Source organism: Filicampus tigris, chromosome 2, assembly GCF_054856515.1.
Source record: "Filicampus tigris isolate MCC_2025a chromosome 2, RoL_Ftig_1.0, whole genome shotgun sequence".
In the NCBI taxonomy this organism is placed as follows: Eukaryota; Metazoa; Chordata; class Actinopteri; order Syngnathiformes; family Syngnathidae; genus Filicampus; species Filicampus tigris.
The window spans coordinates 8,232,206-8,253,290 of NC_141218.1; the positions used below are offsets into that span (position 1 = coordinate 8,232,206).

Sequence of the window (21,085 nt, forward strand, 5' to 3'; positions counted from 1 at the left end):
CTGGGGACCAATGGATTTATTGATACTTTAGTTTCTGTTTCAAAACAAGGACATCATGCCACACCGGCCCCCAACATCTAAAGCAGGATTCTTCAAATGAGCAGCGTGTACTTTTTTTCATTTTACAGGGGCCATCCCTTTTGTTAGCAGGTCAACTTTCAAACGTGATGATGGGAATCGGAAACAAAAGCTGCAAATGCACTTGCAGGGGTGTCCGTCTTCTCCGCGTCTCTTTTCCTTTTTGCAGTTGCTGCTGAATACGAGTGTGCTGGCTTTTCTCCTCAACACTGTCCAGACTAGGAAGACGCTCCCTGATCCCCTCCAAGCTGCTCCTGTTCAGGTCATTGAGAAAGCAACGCGGTCATCTGTCAGCATCGGCGACTCAAAACGATGACAGTTTTGTTGACAAAGTTTCTATGGTGGTGAGTCCCTACCAATGATGTCCGTGACGCATAACACACTAACACTGACATAAAAAAAGTGGCCTGTAGTGCATGGTGTGGAATACTTCGCAATGATTTTAAGCCACAAATTCCCTTTATGAGTTGGGAACGTGGCAAACAAAGGATGGATAAGCACGAGCGTCCTAGCATGATTGAAAACGTTAGATTGCATTGAATTTAGCAGTTTGCACTGCATTTATTGTACTTCAAATTCTGGAGATTGTTCTGCAGTACCTGTATTTGATGTGTGGATGATATTTTTTTTAATTTTTACTACACACCATACTGAGTGTGATGTCTTTTTTTATAATCTTGTCCACAAGAAATACACCATATTAAGAAAAGAAAAAACAAACGAATAAAAACGAAACCAAAGTGAAGTATTTTGGAAAAAAAATTAAAACGAACAAACCAGCTCTGAAAACTAACTCAATTAAAAAATAAATGAACTCAAAAGAATGCAAACGCTAACTACATTATAATGAAAAATCCTGAACTATTATAACCCTGTCGTCTGTATCTTTTGGAAAATATTCCATTTTCGTTTGTTCTCGTGTAAATGATGCTCATTGGCAAACGCTGACACTCCACAACTGCAGGAGGAGCTCTTTAGCCTTAGCCAAACAAGCAATTTCTTTGGCTACAGCCTGCTTCATCATTGGGCCCCAGCTGCACATGGCAGATTTTGAAGCCGTTTATTGAAAGAGCTTTTTAGAGAATGCAGGGAATGGCTGCTTGAGAGTTGAACGCCTTGACTGTTATAGCACCTTATGTGCCAGATCCTGACTACTGGATGCAGATGTAGCCTGTTCAGGGCAGGGATGGCGCTTACACCGGGGCTAGCGGGTGTGATTGCCCCGCCAGAAATCTGTTAGACCAACTTAAGCCTCTCCACCATTTTATTTGATATTCTTTTATTTGACGGTAGCGTTTGAGTAGGTAGGATGTGTGCGGGCGTTTTGCAGCTCACTGTGGTGTATTGCATGATGACATCGGGTTCGATGTTGAACAGCAGGTCGTCGTTGTCCCTCCTGACCTCCAGCAGGAGGGCCGTCTCCTCCCGCAGCGCCCTCTGCAGCTGAGCTGTGCTCACCACAGGCCGACCGTTAAGCTTGACGATGATGTCACCGTCTCTGATGCCGCCTCTGAAAGCACAAATAAGAAGGGTTCATCTCATTTGTCCATCGCTCTCGTGAAGACAGCAAACACACACTGGAGGGGTTCCAGGATCCGGACGGTCCGTTGCTGAACCCTGACCGGCTCAGTCTGTCCATTTTCATGAAGCTGACAAGACCCCCGCCACCCCCACACCACAATCTTCCAAAAGTTAACGCCTTGGAACTGGCTATCTTGCGGCCGCTCATTGCCGCCCTTTGGAGCTTTTGTATGTTGCCGAATGGCCGGCGGGGTCTTACTTCTGAGCCGGGGAGTGGGGAACCACCTCGTGGACGTAGATGCCGCCGCCGGGAACGTCGGGGAAGTCCGGCTTCTGCTGTCTTAATTCCTCAACGAGCCTGCAGAATAAGCCGCGTTGAGGAGAAGCCAGTGATTCCTGACGGTGGCAGTAAAAGCGTGCCGAGCGGCGGCACGTACGCCGGTGTGATTGTGAGCATCCTGATGCCGATGAAACGCTTCTTGACCGGCCTGACATCTGAAGGAGACGGACGGGGGTGCGGAGGAGCGTTTGACGTCTCACTTTTGCCGTGCTTGTCCAGGGAGTCGTTGAGAAAGCGAGTGATCCTGTCGGAAGGGATGGCGAAGGAGATTCCCGCAGCGACCTTCAGGGTGTTGATGCCGATCACCTCGCCGTCCTCCAAAAAAAGAGACGCTCAGCTCACTTTGTGTTTGGAACCAAGGAAGGCAAAGAAAGTCTTACCAAATTGACCAGAGGCCCTCCCGAATTGCCAAACTGTGAAGGAGAAGACAAAGAAGAAAGGTGAGGCGTTCCCTCGGCGCGCCCGAGCGCCGGCGGACTCTCACGTTGATGATGGCGTCCGTCTGGACGTAGTCCATGTCCGAGTCCCTGAGGCCTAGTTCCTTGCCGTCCCGCTGGGCCGTGCTGACGATGCCGGTGGTGACCGTGTTCTGGAGGGCGAAGGGGCTGCCGATGGCCACCACAAACTCTCCGGGCCTTAAATCGGCACTGTGACCCAGAAGCAGGACGGGGAGCTCGCTCTGGGATGGCAAACGGGAAACTCACACCGGCCCTTGACTTCATCCACTCTCAGTCCTAACCCCAAAGGCCTTCCGCCTCATTTTGAGTGGCCAGAAAAAGCTTGAACCAATTTTCCTTAACTTCTCTTCAAATAGCCTTACAAGGGAAGTCAACCCAAAATGTTTTTTACAATAATATATTCTACGCAGCCCCACTATTCTAAACATGGAATTCCGATTGATATTGTTTGTGGAATATGAGTTATCCACCGATTTTTGACCATCGCGGGGCAGCCATTTTGTCACTTGCTGTCAACTGAAAATGACATCACAGTTTCTCAGGACTCAGGTAACGACCAATCACAGCTCACCTGTTTTCTGAAGCTGAGCCGTGATTGGTTGCTACCTGAGCAACTGTGATGTCATTTTCAGTCGACGGATGTGGCAAAGTGGCCGCCCCCCATGAGATGGCTAAAAACGGGTGGATTTTTGCTGCTCAACTCATTCACCGCCAGACATTTTCAGACCCCCTTTTACCTCATATTTGAAAAAAAAAAGAAAAAAAAAATGATGTTCCTGGGATTGAATGGCTGGACAGCGTAAAGACATGTCAATTTGTCAATGGCAGTGAATGAGTTAACTCATATTCCACAAATGCAATATTAATCTGAATGGTGTGTTTAGACTAGTGGAGGTGCTAGAGCATATTGTCAAGAAAATGTTGGTTTTGACTTCCACTTGAAAAGTGCTCCTAACCAAATGCAGGTCCGATTCTGTCATATGATAAGGTGATTATTAGGGTTCCCACACCCGACCTAAGCTACGTACTGAAATGTCTGGATCCATTTTACATTAGTAACCCTGGCCTGACTCCAGGTATCCAAATTCAAACTGACCTGAGGGTTAATTTTGATGGTGGCAATGTCTGACTTCTTGTCGATGTCTCTGATGCTGGCTTCGTAAACGTCGCCGTTATGCATCTGGACCTTCGAGAGACGACAAAGCTGTCAGCGACGTGATGACGTTCTTCTCGGTGGCCTTTTTCTTTTTTTTTTTTTTTTTGTGTACCTTTAGGTGCTGGCGAGCCGACAGAGGCGAATTGCTGGACACCACGTGAGCGTTGGTCACAATCAGCCCATGCTGGGAAACGACAAAGCCCGAGCCGCTCGACAGAGGGATGTTGCGGCCGAAGAGGGGGTGCCTCGGGTGGGAGTGCGCACACGTCAACACACACGCACAGGTACACGAGCGCGCGCGCGCACACAGCCGGTAGTGTGTACCTTAGGAACAGTTCTATGTGGACCACAGCCGGAGCAATCTTCTCCACCACGTCGGCGATGAAATTGAACTTGTATCTAGGGCTGGTAGCGCTTGCTGTACCGGCGGTAACGAGAGTACCTGTGTGTAAAAATGGGTTGCTTTCAGTCTTGATGAACTCATCGCACTTTAACTCAACTGCTATGCCCATCGACGCAATCCCCACTTGGCCTCAGTTTAGTCATTGCAAATTGTGCGCACGCACACACACAGATACCAGCTAAGGAAACAGGAAATCCTTCCAGCCCCAAATTGTGAGCGACTGGCCTGATGTTTGCCTTTAATCACTAACCCTCTATTTTGTCTGGCGTACGCACATACACACGCACACATACAGTCTCGCTGGTGCGTTGCATATGTAAAGGGCGTGGTGAACTAAAAATACAGGAGTCTTTCTTGCTAAATCTTGCTGTAGATGTTCAGGGCTGGGAAGCAAATCATGAGCAACATTTGCGTCCACAATTTGTCAAGTCCTTGTAAAGGGAAAATAAATGTGCCTTGTAAATTAAATTTGACGCACCGCAGACACGTGTTGTAAACAGCCCTGCCAAGATTGATTTAATACAAAAAAGTAGCCAAGTAATGATCAAGCCATTGCCACTGCGCTCAAACGCTCTGGGTGTGTCCGCAGAATGTGTACAACCACGTCTGGCTGAAAAATGGACGCTACTTCATCCAACATCTTTCTTATGCCTCCCATCCATACATTAAAATGCTTGAGCTGTGGAAATACTGTACAGTGTATATTCGATACGCTAGCCACCAGCTAGCTCCCAAGCTAACAGGCTTCCGTGGCTCCTCTCACCCGGAAAACGGGCGGATCACCTCTTAAAAATGTAAATGACGATACACGGAAGATGCATTTTAGTCACTGATAGTGTAGTGGTAAACGCGCCCGAGTTGTGTGCGGGCAGCGTGGGATCGATTCCCGCTCAGTGATGGTGTCTGTGTGTGTGCCCCGCTTATAGGGTTGCGTCAGGAAGGGCGTAAAACCATTTGCCAAATCGATGATGCGAATCGAGCGCGCACTTGATTCGCTGTGGCGACCCCTGAGGGGAAAAGCCGAAAGGATAACAACAACACGGAAGATGCATTTTGAGGGGGTGTAGCCATAGCTAGCTAGCTAACTGCATGCTGCAGCGTTGGAAATAACTCGCAATTGCGCCGGATAAACGCTGATGTGAAAGAAGGTGCTTAAATAGTGGGGGAGGGACGCTCGCTGCATCGCTGGGTGCCGTTTTAGCCAAGGCCCAAAAATGAGGAAACCGAAATGGTGAAAAACAGGATAACGCAATTGAGTATGGCATAGTTGTCACAGTCTTTCCGCATCTTGAGCTATTATCTTCAAACATGTACTGTATAATGTATTTAGAAACACCTCTGATTTCACTTTGCAGGGTCTTTAATTTCAAAATCTCCCATTCTACTTTCCCCCCCCCCCACCTCCCCCCGCATTCCAAAAGTCAATGAAAGTAAAATGTGAATTAAACCGATGTAGCATAGCATATAGCTAAAGTGATCTGAGGCAACGCGATACATGCTCAGGTCAGGATTCAAGATGGAACGGGGCTGGAACGCCCTTTCCAAATGGGGATGACCTCAGCCCAGTTTTGGTGTCTTTTGGGGAACGTTCTCAGTCCTCCCTGAAGTTTTTCTTTGCTTTCTTGCTCCTTTGAATGAGCCAGTGAGCAGAAGAATGGCTTGCGCGTCATCGAGGAATGTGCCAAAACAAATGTGTGAGGCAGCTGTTGCAGCCCTCCACGAAAACACCGCTACCCTGGAATAACAGCCAATCCCAGCCACTGGGAGACTCGAGTGCAAATCACGGATCTTTGTTCACCGAGCTCGGCCAGGGACGTAAATCCGGCAAAACGGCCCGTTTTAGTGCTTTAGCACTTCTCCCAGAGCAGAGTTCAAGCGCAGAGAAGCAAAACTCCTTCAAACAACCAAGTTCTACCTCATGGCAGTTCCAGTTAACCTTTGTGTCACCTGTCGCCATGCATACAATCCAATCATAGCAAAGTGCTCAACTGAACAGGCCGAGTCCAGTGGGTCAGTACATTAAGGTGATTATTTCAAGATTTCATGCAACGCTTTCAAGTAGGTTTTTCCGCTTCCCACTCATTTTCGGACCACTGAAGAAACCTGTGTACTTTTTGCGCCACAGTGATGACGCGATGTGTCCTGCCGCTCTTCCCTACCTGCGCCGATGTGACAGGCTCCAGGCGGGGCCTGGCTGACGGGCTGGAGCCCCCGCTGCCGCGCCCTCCTGCCGGCAGCCCTCAGCTGGCACGCGTTGGCGTACGTCTTCCCGTCGCTGCCGCACACCTCCCGGCTCAGCTTGCAGCGGCACAGACCCCGCAGCGGCAGGCGGAGCCCGGCGTCCGGACGTCGGCACTCCAGGCCGTCCCCGCAGGCCGGGCCGTCCCGGCCGCCGCACGGCTCGCCCTCGCCCGCCGCGCACACCAAGCAGCAGTTGCAGCGGTCCGGCACGTAGCCGTCGGGGCAGCCGGGGCTCGGGCAGGCGCTCACGTCGCACCTCGCCGGACACTCTGCGCCCCGGGATGCCTTCGGGGCGACCAGCGCCAGCGCCCACACCAACACCGACATCTGCATTTTGGCTCAACTTAAAAGTGCACAGAGTGAGTTGATGGTGGCGCTTGTGGTGGTGTCCTTTCTCGTGCCAAATTCATCCTCGAGCAGCCTCGGGATTTGTTGAGGAATTGGCTTTGTCCCGTCTCTGTTTGCAGCGGGAAACTTCCATCCCGCAGTTCGGGAGGAGGAGGAGGCGGAGAAGGCGGAGAAGGAGGCGGCCCCTGGAGGAGGAGCGACAGAGGTTGTGTTTTCAATTCTCCACTTTCACATCTGTGCTGTCCTCCAGCCTGTGTGGTTGACTTTCAGAAAAAAGCAGGCAGAATGACCGCAGTCTGCACACAACTTCGTCTTTATCCAAACAGGAGTTTAGATTTGGATCTTTGAAATGCTCCCCATGCAACACTTTTCAAATGACTTCAGCCAGAGTCTGCCTTTGTTTGCCTTTGGGGTTTTGGATAGTAAACGGACGAAAAAAAAAAAAAAAGTCCTTTAAACTTTCCGGATAATGTGAGAGGTTGGATTGTGAATAAGGTTTTCAGTAAATGCAGGCTCTGGATGAAGCGAAGCGCCAGGAGTCTTCAACCCTGTTCCTCGAGGTCCGTTGTCCTGCCCGTTTTCCATCTCTCCCTGCTGCAACACACCTGATTCAAATGATCAGGATCGTTATCTAGCTTCTGCAGACCTTGCTGATTATCTGATGATTTGAATCAGATGTGTTGCAGCAGCGAGAGCTGGAAAACAGGCAGGACAGCAGGAACAGGATTGACGACCCCTGACGTAGGCATTTCACTCAATAGGCGCAGCCGTAAAATTGCTTATTTAAAATCTCTTTTTTCATTTTTCATTCATTTATCCAATTAATAATTTAATAGATTTAGTGGAATGAATAAAATACAAAAGATTTTTTTTCCCCTTTTTTATATGTTGTTAAAAATGGCCTATTTCATTAAGAAATTAGAGTTTTCAAATCACTTTATTGGTTTGGAGGGGTTTGTGTGTATCAATGATCCTTTGGAGGCCAAATTGTCTGGGACTTTGTGTGCCGAAGGGATTTGGGTTTCAGGTGAAAAGACGAATATTGGATAAAAGATCAGAATTTCTGCTATTATTTGATAGTATTTGCTAGTTGTGTGTTACATTCTTCATTTGAAATGCTTTTCCATGCCTTTACTGCTGCCTCTTTCACTTCTTGTTTATTTCTCGGGTATTCTCCCTTCAGTCTTCTCTCCGGGAGGTAAATTGCATGCTCAATTGAGTTAAGTTCCGGTGATTATCTTGGCCAGTTTAAAACCTTCCATTTTTTTCCCCCTGATGAATTATTTTCTTGTGTTGGCAGTTTGTTTTAGGATCATTGCCTTGTTGCGTAATGAAGTTTCTCACGATTACGTTGGATGTATTTTTCTGTAAATTGCCAGACAAAATGGTTTTGTACACTTCAAAATTCATTTTGCTGTGATCGTCATTAATAGTTCAGCCCTAGTTCAAATAATTTTGCTACCTTGAAAAGTGGGTGGCTTCAAACAAAAGGTAGGTGGCCCGCGAAGACAAATCATGTGTTGACATGTTTTTTTGTTTTTTTTAAATTGTCTTTACTGTTAACACAACATATTCAATATTTCAAGCATTTACCAATCCTTAAAGCGGAAGTCAACGCAAACATTTTTTTTCTTCAAGAATATGTTTTATGCAAGCCCACTAGTTGAAACAGGGCATTCGGATAAATTTCGCCGTTGTGGAATATGGGTTAATCCACACGTTTGTAGCCATCTCTGGGGGCGGCCATTTTGTCTTCTGTCGACTGAAAATAACATCACAACTGCTCTCAACGACCAATCGCGGCTCAGATTCAGAAGACGGGTCAGCCGTGATTGGTTGTTGTGAGTAGTTGTGATGTCGTTTTCAGTCGACAGAAGACAAAATGGCCGCCCCCAGAGATGGCTAAAAACAAGTGCATTTTGCTGCTTAATTTATAATCCACAAAACGCAAAATTAACCAGAATGCCGTGTTTCAACTAGTGGGCCTGCTGGGAACACATTCTTGAAAAAAATATGTACGGGTTGACTTCCGCTTTAAATTAGAATACCTTAAAAAAAATGGTTGAACAAACTATTTACCGGCTTCTGATTTCAAAACTAGCTATCCATCAATTAGCTGTGTATAAGGCGATCATACATTTACACGGGTTAACAGTTGTAACGGCCCTCCGACTGAAATCAGAACTACAATGTGGCCCGCGACATAAATGAGTTTGTCATCCCTGATCTAGATCCATGCTGTAGTTGAGAGTGCATGAAAGCGCTCGTGTACATGCATGGAGCAAACCGTAAAAATGTCCTCAAAGAGCCCATTTGTACAATAAAATACCCCCGTGTGCTATTGCAAACATTTCTTTAATGATCATTTTTTCGCTAGCTCTCAGTTGTGAACCTTTGCAGTATTATCCTTGGCAGCAGGAATAGCCTAACGCCGCTGAAAATGACCTCACTTTTGCCCAAGTGTCGTTTGTGTTGTCATAATAATAATAAAACAATAAGAGTATCAGAGCGTGAGCTGCGTATGTATGGCGTGTGCCAGCACATGCTTTCAATTCACGTCACGGATGATGACTCATTAATAAACATCCTGGCGTCAGTTAACTTGCCTTTCGCTCGATGCCAACAGCAATAACTGTCACCGGAGTGCAATGATGGGCGGTCCATGTGGTGCGTTGACCTTCAGCGAGGCCATATTTAACTCTTAATCCGCCTCTTAATAGGCAATGTAATCATCCAGAGCACTTGACAATATTTACCTAAAGACATATATATATATATATATATATATATATATATATATATATAAAAATATAAATACAGCATACTCACCAGAAATGCTGATTACTGAATGTATTACTAACGTGTGCATATGGTTATTTGATATTTGTGGGCCAGCGAATTTGAATTGTGATGGGGTAAGGAAACAGGCCCTTTGTTGATCTAGTTGTCATTCCATGGGCCGACACGGCTGCTTGTGAGGGTCCTGCGGGGGCATTGTCGGTTGACATGGCTTCAGCCATCTGATTGGACCAAAAGAAACAACAACAAAAAAAAACATCCACATATCCACATACAGCTACTGGCAGCAGTGCAGCCCAGGGAATGGAATTCATGAATACAATTTTGGCAGAATTATTTGAATTTTGTTTAGTGGAAGTCAAACCAAAAGAATTCTTTACAATAGTATGTTTTTCTATGTAGCCCCGCTAGTCTAAACACGACATTCCGATTGATATTATGTTTGCGGAAATGTGAGTTAAGTAGTAAAATCCACTCGTTTTTTTCCATCTCAGTGGGGCGGACGTTTTGTCACTTGTTGTTGACAGAAAATGATATCACAAAATGGCCGCCTACTAAGATGGCTATAAACTGCTGGAAATTGCTGCTTAACTCATATTCTACAAACTCAATATTAATCAGAATGCTGTGTTTAGACTAGTGGAGGCGCATAGAACATAAAGAGATTTTGGGGGTTGACCTCCACTCGTCAGTGATTGTGATCGTATTTAGTGCAGCAGAGACGGCCTTTCTTGTCCTGGCCACCCAACATCAACTGATGCATATACAAACGGTTCGTTTATTAAAACAAAATAACCGTTGTGAACAGATGACAGAAATGATGTGTAATGATGACGATGGCGTAATGTCATTGTTTCATCTTGCCTCCACCGTCTTCCTGTGCCGCGTTGCCGTGCGAAAGTGCAGCTCTTGCATGCGTACTCAAAAGAGGCAACCGTACTTTTGCACTCGTTAGCGCGAGCGTGCTAGTTGGCCACTGTAGGAACTTGCGAAGTGGTGAGCAGAGAACAGGTTGGCAGTACCCAGAAGAAAAACAAGCTGACGACAACCAACTTTTTCATTCAGAGCGACAGCGGAATGGAACAAACTCACAGCTTTACATTTGCAAAAGAATTCTGCACGGAAACAAAACAACATGATTTGTTTAAGACACGAAATGTGTGACTATTCGTGGTCAGTGTGATCAGAGGGTTAGGGTGCAAAGTCAATTTTTCCTGCTGACTGTCATTCGCACGCGGTCCCGACCAAATGAAGTAAATCAGCAAACGGGGTACAAAGCAACGATCGCATAGTTTCCTACTACGTGAATGGCAAATAATTGGTTTTACAGACAAAATTTCTCATTTCCCCAGCAAAGACATAGTAAGACAAGAGATTGAATAAATTAGCTTCCTGAGAAGAAAAGTGTTGCTGCCCATGGGTCGTTAAGGTGCTTGTTCTTGAAAGGGCGGCGGTGGCGGTCAGGCGTCCCACGATGACCTGATCTGAGGCCTGTGGATCCTCATCTGCGTGGCGAGCACAGAACACACGAACGTCTCACAAGCAGTCGCGGAACCGGACGGACGTTTAGTCTGACTTACCGCTTGATCGGGAGGAGGGAATCCGCTGTGGCGAAGCGAGTCGTCGTTTCCACGGGCCGCTGCGTCCAGCCTGTACATGCTCATGGCCGGGCTGGACCGGGCCGACTGTCTGGAATCGGTGTGTTGGCGCGTCGCCGGCGTGCGCGGCGGCGCGTCGTAGGCGAACGACGGGTTCAGGTGTCCTGAAACGTGCGAGCTCGTTGGCTGTATGCTACAGTATTCTTGCGCTATTTGAAATTTGATCCTTTGCAGATTTTGGAGTCATGTTTTTTTTTGGGGGGGGGGGTGGGGGGGAGGGGGCGTTGAGTGTTGAACCACTTTGCGACGCAACTTTCCACACGACACTGAACTCTACTGATAGACGCAGCGTAAATAAGAGCAAGAAGGCATAGCAGAGAAGGTCCCCAACTAATTGCTGTTGCTACTACGTCGCAGTGAGGAAATATTCTTGTGAGCAGGGGCGGGGCCACCCAGATTGACAAGACTGCCCGCCCAGTGAGATTCATAAAAAAATATATCATTCTAAATTTGTAGTAAATTATTTTTGAATTTGGGTTTCATTGTGTTTTTTTTATTTTATTGAATATTAGGAATGGCATAATTGTGGCTGTCCAAGGAAAATCTGAACTTCATATTATTCACTCTGAACTTCATATTATTCACTTTGTCATTTTAATATATATGTCATTTTATATATATTGTAATATAAATATATGATGTGTCGAGACAGGGGAGTTGTGCTCAGTGAGAGAAATATTCAGGCCCAGCCTGATTTTTCCAGGCCCACCCTTTAGCCCTTCTGGCTCCGCCCCTGCTTGTGAGTATTGTTGTACGCTGCGTTCGTATGTGTGGGGGAAAGTAGCTGTTGTTTGAAGGTTTACACTTACCTTGACATCTATGGCCATCATTTCCGTATTTTATGTTTTTGCATTATATGTTAGCATTAAGCTAGCAGAAGTCACTTAACTCATTCACTGCCATTGACGAATTTATTTGTCTTTTCACAGTCCAGCCATTCAATCCCAGGAACTTGCATTTTTTTTTCAATTTTCTTTCAAACGTTAGGGTAATATATATATTATTTAATTCTCTTTTGTTTTGTACTGTGAACTTAAACTGGGAGTGACAAAAGCCATCTGAGGACACCACAAAAACCCTCCTGGCTGTGTCAGCAATTTCAAACAGTGATTTTGAAAGATTTGCTATGGTAAAAGCAGAGATGCTTTTGTTGTTATTGCTGAAATTGTATTTAATGGTTTGCTCATGTTGCAGTCCAATCACGATGCGTCGTTGCTCGCAGTAACATAAAGTGACTTGCTTACCAGCATTTAACGTGCCTGTCGAGAGTTTCTCGGCTCGGGACCACTGAAATTCGTCGTTCAGCCAATTGTTCACCAGCTTCTTTTTCATGTCTTTTTTCCTGGAGATGATTAGCACAATTTTTGTCAAATCTGACATGAAACTCAATGAAAAGAGACAAATGTGCAAAGATGGAAGCCCAAAAGTAGCGTGTGTGGAAAGTACAGAGTGTAATTCATGTAGAAACTGCGTTTGAACACTGATGCTGATGTGAAATGCTGAAAAATTGGGGGGGAATAAAAACAAAAAATTCTGAATCATGGTCCTAGCATGACCATCGCTATAATCAGTGCCATGGATGATTTTACATCTTTCTGCTATTTCTAATGAGTATTTCTCAAAAGCTAACAGTAAATATTAGGGCTGTGCCAAAAAATGGTTTGAACCGGCAAATCATTTTTTGATTTGAAAGATGAGAGTGCGTCGAATCAAACCAAATTGGATCGTTCCACTTCCAAATCGAGATACATATTGAGGCGTATATCTTAGAAGGAAATTGCACATTTACAGTACTGACAAGTACATTCAAATATATGTGAAATGACCAAAAAAAAAGACATCGCATCATGCCAGCTCGAACTGAAATGCACCATATCGAAATAAATCGTCAACCGAATCGAATCGTTCCACCTTCAAATCGAATCGTCTTTGAATCATTTCGCACCTCACGTATCGAAAATCATGTCGATGCACACCCCTAGCATACATGCTAACACAGTAAAATATTTACCTGAGAAGGCAAAGTACAACTGTCCTGAATGAGATGAAGGTTTTGAAGTTGGAGCGGTGCCAATCAGTTGAGAAATGTAAACGGAATAATTTATTATTTGGCAGACATTTTGAATTAAATTGTGATTATTATCTTAGAAAATATGGAATAAAAAATTGAATTAGGGGTGGGGGATGAGGTTAAAAAAAAAAAAAAGAAAAATCTAAAATGTCCTATGATATATAATATAATATATTTTTGGCGACTGGAATGGTGTGAAATCAGTTGAGAGAGGTTTTTCGAAGGACAAAAAGTCATTTTAAAAGATTGGGTTCGGAATAACTCGTGAATGCTTCACACAATAATACCATTGTAGTTGCTGTTGGGCTACTTTACCTCATTTGCGCTTTCTTGTTGACGAACACGTACGCGGTCAAGCCTGCCACGGTGGCCAGGAGACAAGCCAAAGTGACCACCAAACCCACGTAGAAGGCCATACGCTGGATGGGCAGCCCGCAGTCTTTGCCTAAGTACCACGTGGCGTTCAGATCCTTACACCTGAAAACGTGCGCAAAGACCAACTGAGACTGTAGCGGTAGTCACGCGCGAGCATCTACGGTGAAGACAAAATGAAAGGCTCATCCGGGACTGACTCGCAAATAGCGCCGACATCCCTGAAAACTCTGCACACTCCTTTGTTGTAGCACGTGACCTTGCCGCGGTCATATAGCGTGTCGCATCGAGTGACGCACACCAGGGTTTTGTTGTCCTCCTTGTTGTAAGGCACGGCCTTATAGTGCTGGGCAAGGTCCGGGTCCTTTACGTACGACCCGCAAAGGGCTGGAGGGAGAAGACGAGCAAAGATGCCGATCATTGCCACGCTTCGCACTCGCCATTGACTGAAATATACTTACTGTCCAAATTCACATTAGTCGGAACCACGGTCGGTGCCGTCACATTGTAGGGACAATCTGAAAAGTGAAGTGTTTTTATTATTCGGTATGTCATTTGTCCAATATGTCTGCTTCATTTTGCCAGCATAAATTCACCACGGAACTTAAGTGAAGACACTCAGCGCTCGACAGGCAAGGATCATTTTCAAATTCATTTGAATTGGACAGGCAGGACAAATAAGATTTCGTCGGTCTTGTCAATAAACCGCAAACGTTAGGAATGGAGGCAACCGGACTCTTGTTGGTTTAGGATTCCTTTTTTTCCACCTTTAATCCGAAAGGCATCTTCACGTGTCGGTCTAAATTGGTGCGCAGTTCCCATTTTGATGTCTGCGGTGGGTGTGTCCCCTGGGGCTAGGTCCCGTCAGGGTGGTTGTTGTAATTTCCAGGTGTATTGAAGAAGCTTTTTGAATTAAAGGCGAATCATCCCCAACAAGCAACACAAGACCAGTGGTCTCCATGACCTGAGTCGCTCAGAATCCCTCTTTTCGGATTGGTCGACATGGAGCCTCCCCATGACAAAACTGACCGTAGATCATTCAGTGTGTTGCAGCCCACCTGTGTTGCAGTTACTAAGCGTTGTCAAAGTCTCATTGACAGCTTCCAATTCCTCCTTATATATGTCGTCAGCTTTGCCGCTGTTTGGGATCAACAAAACCACATCGTGGCCGACGCTGACGCTGGAACGCAAAATGCAGAGCAGGAAACATTTCAAGGCGGTCGGGTGACGGCACTGAGTTTGAGGGAGGCTCGCTTTGCGGGCAAAATACAGGGAGAAAATAACGTGGAATGATAATGCCAAGAAATCTTGTTACTGATAACGCCAACGTTTAGCATTGCTAGTCTTGTTGTTGGAGTCATCTGTTGTAATCCACACGTATTGTTCACCATCCGTGTGTGTGTGTGTGTGTGTTTTTTTTCCATTGTCTAATTACCCTTGTGTTCTTCGTGTGACTCTGGCGTCAACAGATAATCTTCGCTGCAATAAAGATAATGCAGTATTATTGTTCTTATCAACCAAGGCCGATGTGATATCAAAGTTGAAAGTTGGTTGGTCGGCTCTACCTGCTCCACTCCAGAGGCCGAACGTCTCACCAAAACTGGCGAGGCGGCTTGGCTGAGAGAAACAAACACGAGCATTTAGCCACCGGCCTGACTGCGGCTGGACTAGAAAACGTTTGCTTGGACTGGCGTTACCTAACACTGGTTACCACCACTCTGTCAAAGTTTTGCACTTTTCCTCTGTAGACGTCATCCATCTGAAAGAGTAACAATGTAATCACCATCACAAATTATACAACCATCTCCATAGAAACACTGTCTTGACTTTCGATGCACTAGGTGTGAGTATGATTGCATCGTTCCTGTGACTGTATTGGCGTACACTGTGTGACAGATGCACTTTGTTCGACTCTTAGAATGAGTATGTATGTGAGTATATACACGAGTAACGCAGTTTTGTGCGTATATTTACATGACAAGAGTAATTACCCTGGTGTTAAAAATATAGACTTGCGCAACGTAATTCATGTGGGAAATTTGCATATTCTAACGGGGTAAGGCACTTAGTTACTGTATAGGTGTGAATGATGCACATACGGTTTGCTGCTCCTCGCTTTTCAATTAACTTTTGAAAATAGGAAATAGATTTCCTGCCACGGGGACTGAAGATGGGATTTACCTTCAAAGCTGGAATCTGCATTTGTACTCTTGAGTTGAATGTTTTCTCGACATGATACCAGAAAAGCGAATGAACTAGACCGAACTAAACTCAAGACTGTTGACGAACAGCACAAACTCAACCAGTAGATTTGAGTAGGAGTCTTTCGACTACGGACAAAGCACATCTCATCTCATGATCATCTCATGAGCTTGTCAAGATAAAGCAGGATGCAATATGTTCACCTTATTGGTAAAATTCTTAACAAAGTCTTCGTATTCCTTTGAGTCGGGATTGTCGTAGTTAGGGTTGTATTCCTCGTTGATCACCACTTCAATTTTCACCAACCGCTCGATGTCATCTACAGCACACGGGCGACACAATCAGGCGAGGCAAAGCATAGTGGCAGAAGGCCACATGTTGTTTGACGGGATAGCACATACCGAACTCCACGCTTTCCTTCAGGAACTGGCAAACCTCTCCATGGAACCCGCTGGTACAGTGGCAGATGCCTCCAGTGAAGGTTCCTCCATTTTGGCAATGAAGGACCTTTATTGTCGTTGTTGGCCCTGGAGCTGATGTGGTGGCAAGGTCGGGGGTGGTCTGCACCGGGTCGGGGGTGGTCTGCACCGGGTCTGGCGTGGTCTGCACCGGGTCGGGGGTGGTCTGAACCGGGTCGGGGGTGGTCTGAACCGGGTCGGGGGTGGTCTGCACCGGGTCTGGGGTGGTCTGCACCGGGTCGGGGGTGGTCTGCACCGGGTCTGGCGTGGTCTGCACCGGGTCTGGGGTGGTCTGAACCGGGTCGGGGGTGGTCTGAACCGGGTCTGGCGTGGTCTGCACCGGGTCGGGGGTGGTCTGCACCGGGTCAGGGGTGGTTTGCACCGGGTCGGGGGTGGTCTGCACCGGGTCTGGTGTGGTCTGCACCGGGTCTGGGGTGGTCTGCTCCGGGTCCGGGGTGGTCTGCACCGGGTCCGGGGTGGTCTGCACCGGGTCTGGCGTAGTCTGCACCGGGTCGGGGGTGGTCTGCACCGGGTCGGGGGTGGTCTGCACCGGGTCTGGCGTGGTCTGCACCGGGTCGGGGGTGGTCTGAACCGGGTCGGGGGTGGTCTGAACCGGGTCTGGCGTGGTTTGCACCGGGTCGGGGGTGGTCTGCACCGGGTCGGGGGTGGTCTGCACCGGGTCTGGGGTGGTCTGCACCGGGTCGGGGGTGGTCTGCACCGGGTCTGGCGTGGTCTGCACCGGGTCTGGGGTGGTCTGAACCGGGTCGGGGGTGGTCTGAACCGGGTCTGGCGTGGTCTGCACCGGGTCGGGGGTGGTCTGCACCGGGTCGGGGGTGGTCTGCACCGGGTCGGGGGTGGTTTGCACCGGGTCGGGGGTGGTCTGCACCGGGTCTGGTGTGGTCTGCACCGGGTCTGGGGTGGTCTGCTCCGGGTCCGGGGTGGTCTGCACCGGGTCCGGGGTGGTCTGCACCGGGTCTGGCGTAGTCTGCACCGGGTCGGGGGTGGTCTGCACCGGGTCGGGGGTGGTCTGCACAGGGTCTGGTGTGGTCTGCTCCGGGTCGGGGGTGGTCTGCACCGGGTCGGGGGTGGTTTGCACCGGGTCTGGCGTAGTCTGCACCGGGTCGGGGGTGGTCTGCACCGGGTCGGGGGTGGTCTGCACCGGGTCGGGGGTGGTCTGCACAGGGTCGGGCGTGGTCTGCACCGGGTCGGGGGTGGTCTGAACCGGGTCTGGCGTGGTTTGCACCGGGTCGGGGGTGGTCTGCACCGGGTCGGGCGTGGTCTGCACCGGGTCGGGGGTGGTCTGCACCGGGTCGGGGGTGGTCTGCTCCGGGTCGGGGGTGGTCTGCACCGGGTCGGGGGTTGTCTGCACCGGGTCTGGCGTGGTCTGCACCGGGTCTGGCGTGGTCTGCACCGGGTCGGGGGTGGTCTGAACCGGGTCGGGGGTGGTCTGAACCGGGTCTGGCGTGGTCTGCACCGGGTCTGGGGTGGTCTGAACCGGGTCGGGGGTGGTCTGAACCGGGTCTGGCGTGGTCTGCACCGGGTCGGGGGTGGTCTGCACCGGGTCGGGGGTGGTTTGCACCGGGTCGGGGGTGGTCTGCACCGGGTCTGGTGTGGTCTGCACCGGGTCCGGGGTGGTCTGCTCCGGGTCCGGGGTGGTCTGCACCGGGTCCGGGGTGGTTTGCACCGGGTCTGGCGTAGTCTGCACCGGGTCGGGGGTGGTCTGCACCGGGTCGGGGGTGGTCTGCACCGGGTCTGGCGTGGTCTGCACCGGGTCGGGGGTGGTCTGAACCGGGTCGGGGGTGGTCTGAACCGGGTCTGGCGTGGTTTGCACCGGGTCGGGGGTGGTCTGCACCGGGTCGGGGGTGGTCTGAACCGGGTCTGGCGTGGTCTGCACCGGGTCGGGGGTGGTCTGCACCGGGTCGGGGGTGGTCTGAACCGGGTCGGGGGTGGTCTGAACCGGGTCGGGGGTGGTCTGCACCGGGTCGGGGGTGGTCTGCACCGGGTCGGGGGTGGTCTGAACCGGGTCGGGGGTGGTCTGAACCGGGTCGGGGGTGGTCTGCACCGGGTCGGGGGTGGTCTGCACCGGGTCGGGGGTGGTCTGCACCGGGTCGGGGGTGGTCTGCACCGGGTCTGGCGTGGTCTGCACCGGGTCGGGGGTGGTCTGCACCGGGTCTGGTGTGGTCTGCACCGGGTCGGGGGTGGTCTGCACAGGGTCGGGCGTGGTCTGCACCGGGTCGGGGGTGGTCTGCACAGGGTCTGGTGTGGTCTCCATCGGGTCTGGGGTGGTCTGCACCGGGTCGGGGGTGGTCTGCACCGGGTCGGGCGTGGTCTGCACCGGGTCGGGGGTTGTCTGAACCGGGTCTGGCGTGGTCTGCACCGGGTCGGGGGTGGTCTGCACCGGGTCGGGCGTGGTCTGCACCGGGTCGGGGGTTGTCTGAACCGGGTCTGGCGTGGTCTGCACCGGGTCGGGGGTTGTCTGAACCGGGTCTGGCGTGGTCTGCACCGGGTCGGGGGTGGTCTGCACAGGGTCTGGCGTGGTCTGCACCGGGTCGGGGGTGGTCTGCACAGGGTCTGGTGTGGTCTCCACCGGGTCTGGGGTGGTCTGCACCGGGTCGGGGGTGGTCTGCACCGGGTCGGGCGTGGTCTGCACCGGGTCGGGGGTTGTCTGAACCGGGTCTGGCGTGGTCTGCACCGGGTCGGGGGTGGTCTGCACCGGGTCGGGGGTGGTCTGCACCGGGTCGGGGGTGGTCTGCACCGGGTCTGGCGTGGTCTGCACCGGGTCGGGGGTGGTCTGCACAGGGTCTGGCGTGGTCTGCACAGGGTCTGGCGTGGTCTGCTCCGGGTCGGGGGTGGTCTGCACCGGGTCGGGGGTGGTTTGCACCGGGTCGGGGGTGGTCTTCACCGGGTCTGGCGTGGTCTTCACCGGGTCGGGGGTGGTTTGCACCGGGTCTGGCGTGGTCTGCACCGGGTCGGGGGTGGTCTGCACCGGGTCGGGGGTGGTCTGCACCGGGTCTGGCGTGGTCTGCACCGGGTCGGGGGTGGTCTGCACCGGGTCTGGTGTGGTCTGCACCGGGTCGGGGGTGGTCTGCACCGGGTCGGGGGTGGTCTGCACCGGGTCGGGGGTGGTCTGCACAGGGTCTGGCGTGGTCTGCACCGGGTCGGGGGTGGTCTGCACAGGGTCTGGCGTGGTCTGCACCGGGTCGGGGGTGGTCTGCACAGGGTCTGGTGTGGTCTGCTCCGGGTCTGGTGTGGTCTGCTCCGGGTCGGGGGTGGTTTGCACCGGGTCGGGGGTGGTCTGCACCGGGTCTGGTGTGGTCTGCACCGGGTCCGGGGTGGTCTGCTCCGGGTCCGGGGTGGTCTGCACCGGGTCCGGGGTGGTCTGCACCGGGTCTGGCGTAGTCTGCACCGGGTCGGGGGTGGTCTGCACAGGGTCTGGTGTGGTCTGCTCCGGGTCGGGGGTGGTCTGCACCGGGTCGGGGGTGGTTTGCACCGGGTCTGGCGTAGTCTGCACCGGGTCGGGGGTGGTCTGCACCGGGTCTGGGGTGGTCTGCACCGGGTCGGGGGTGGTCTGCACCGGGTCGGGGGTGGTCTGCACAGGGTCGGGGGTGGTCTGCACAGGGTCTGGCGTGGTCTGCACCGGGTCGGGGGTGGTCTGCACCGGGTCTGGTGTGGTCTGCTCCGGGTCGGGGGTGGTCTGCACCGGGTCGGGGGTGGTCTGCACCGGGTCGGGGGTGGTTTGCACCGGGTCTGGCGTAGTCTGCACCGGGTCGGGGGTGGTCTGCACCGGGTCGGGGGTGGTCTGCACCGGGTCGGGGGTGGTCTGCACCGGGTCGGGGGTGGTCTGCACAGGGTCTGGCGTGGTCTGCTCCGGGTCTGGCGTGGTCTGCACCGGGTCGGGGGTGGTCTGCACCGGGTCGGGGGTGGTCTGCACCGGGTCGGGGGTGGTCTGCACAGGGTCTGGTGTGGTCTGCACCGGGTCGGGGGTGGTCTCCACCGGGTCGGGGGTGGTCTCCACCGGGTCGGGGGTGGTCTGCACCGGGTCGGGCGTGGTCTGCACCGGGTCGGGCGTGGTCTGCACCGGGTCTGGGGTGGTCTGCACCGGGTCGGGGGTGGTCTGCACCGGGTCGGGGGTGGTCTGCACCGGGTCTGGGGTGGTCTGCACCGGGTCTGGTGTGGTCTGCACCGGGTCGGGGGTGGTCTGCACCGGGTCGAGGTTGGTTGGGATCTTGATCTTGCCCCTCTCTGCCATTACTGGAAAGTCTGAGTTGGTATTTTCCATTACATTGGAGGTTTCTATAGGATGAAGAACTGGAAGTAGACCAGCAGTATATTTAGGATACTGAAGTTAACAGTTGTTTTACTGTAGTCCTGCATTTATGGAAGGAGCATTGGTACTGTTGACACACGTTCACAACAGAGGCTTCTTATTTCTTTTAGAATACATGAGTATGTAAAAATCAATAATACTTAATCACACCTGAGAAGAGTAACATTGTATTCCACAGGGATCAGTATTGGAACTTAAATTGTTTACAATTCACTTCAACGATATTACTACTGTCTATATATAATAAAATTTGTAATTTTCCCTGATGATAATGATTTATTTTGCTCAGGGGATAACATAAAGCAACTAATGCAAACTGTCGAAAAGGAATTGTTTAAAAAAAATGTTTGTATATAAAATGTAAAAAAAAATTTGATTGTAATAAGTTATCATTATATGAAAGTAAAATTTAATTTATGATGTTTGGTGGTATGCATCATAACTATGGTATGAAACTCAATTTAAATGCTATTGAAATTTACAGACTCACAGAAACAGTGTTTGGGAGTGATTATTGATAAGAAATTTTACTGGAAGGCACAAATAGAATACACTAATGGTAAAGTGGCTGTTCTTAATAAAATAAAAGATTTGTTCAATAAGAAAGCTCTGTATTGTACTCTTCTCCTGGGTTGCCTCACCTGACACATTGT

At 50.4% G+C, this 21,085-nt stretch overlaps 2 protein-coding genes and 1 long non-coding RNA gene across 3 annotated transcripts in view; 1 reads left to right on the forward strand and 2 right to left on the reverse strand.

Moving 5' to 3' along the window:
- On the reverse strand, positions 1–6,707 carry htra3b (HtrA serine peptidase 3b). Its single transcript, XM_086017040.1, has 10 exons — positions 6,116–6,707; positions 3,878–3,995; positions 3,666–3,798; positions 3,494–3,583; positions 2,424–2,618; positions 2,320–2,352; positions 2,037–2,254; positions 1,859–1,957; positions 1,414–1,588; positions 1–332 (listed from the first exon to the last, which is right to left on the reverse strand). Exons 1-10 carry the CDS (start codon positions 6,528–6,530, stop codon positions 297–299), a joined length of 1,512 nt encoding a protein of 503 aa, XP_085873166.1. The 5' UTR covers positions 6,531–6,707; the 3' UTR covers positions 1–296.
- LOC147151259 (uncharacterized) overlaps positions 6,122–21,085 on the forward strand; it is a 22,575-nt gene continuing 7,611 nt past the window's right edge. The window contains exons 1-2 of the long non-coding RNA XR_015082620.1: positions 6,122–6,556; positions 6,665–6,750. This is a non-coding gene — a long non-coding RNA (uncharacterized LOC147151259). The remainder of the gene's footprint in view (positions 6,557–6,664; positions 6,751–21,085) is intronic.
- LOC147151260 (uncharacterized) lies at positions 10,124–16,160 on the reverse strand. Its single transcript, XM_086017080.1, has 12 exons — positions 16,049–16,160; positions 15,851–15,966; positions 15,143–15,204; positions 15,011–15,062; positions 14,881–14,924; positions 14,504–14,625; positions 13,907–13,963; positions 13,646–13,832; positions 13,389–13,550; positions 12,247–12,344; positions 10,925–11,106; positions 10,124–10,849 (listed from the first exon to the last, which is right to left on the reverse strand). Exons 3-12 carry the CDS (start codon positions 15,202–15,204, stop codon positions 10,805–10,807), a joined length of 1,011 nt encoding a protein of 336 aa, XP_085873206.1. The 5' UTR covers positions 15,851–15,966; positions 16,049–16,160; the 3' UTR covers positions 10,124–10,804.

Excerpts from the sequence above, each read along its gene's own strand:
- htra3b (XM_086017040.1), bottom strand. The coding sequence starts at position 6,530 with ATGCAGATGTCGGTGTTGGTGTGGGCGCTGGCGCTGGTCGCCCCGAAG. Across the intron at positions 3,996-6,115 it reads AGCCTGTCACATCGGCGCAG|GTACTCTCGTTACCGCCGGT; the intron begins GTAGGGAAGAGC and ends TTTTACACACAG. Across the intron at positions 1,589-1,858 it reads CCCCACTCCCCGGCTCAGAA|AGGCGGCATCAGAGACGGTG; the intron begins GTAAGACCCCGC and ends TTGTGCTTTCAG.
- LOC147151260 (XM_086017080.1), bottom strand. The coding sequence starts at position 15,204 with ATGGATGACGTCTACAGAGGAAAAGTGCAAAACTTTGACAGAGTGGTG. Across the intron at positions 13,551-13,645 it reads GATGTCGGCGCTATTTGCGA|GTGTAAGGATCTGAACGCCA; the intron begins GTCAGTCCCGGA and ends GCACGTTTTCAG. Across the intron at positions 12,345-13,388 it reads AACAAGAAAGCGCAAATGAG|GAAAAAAGACATGAAAAAGA; the intron begins GTAAAGTAGCCC and ends AATCATCTCCAG.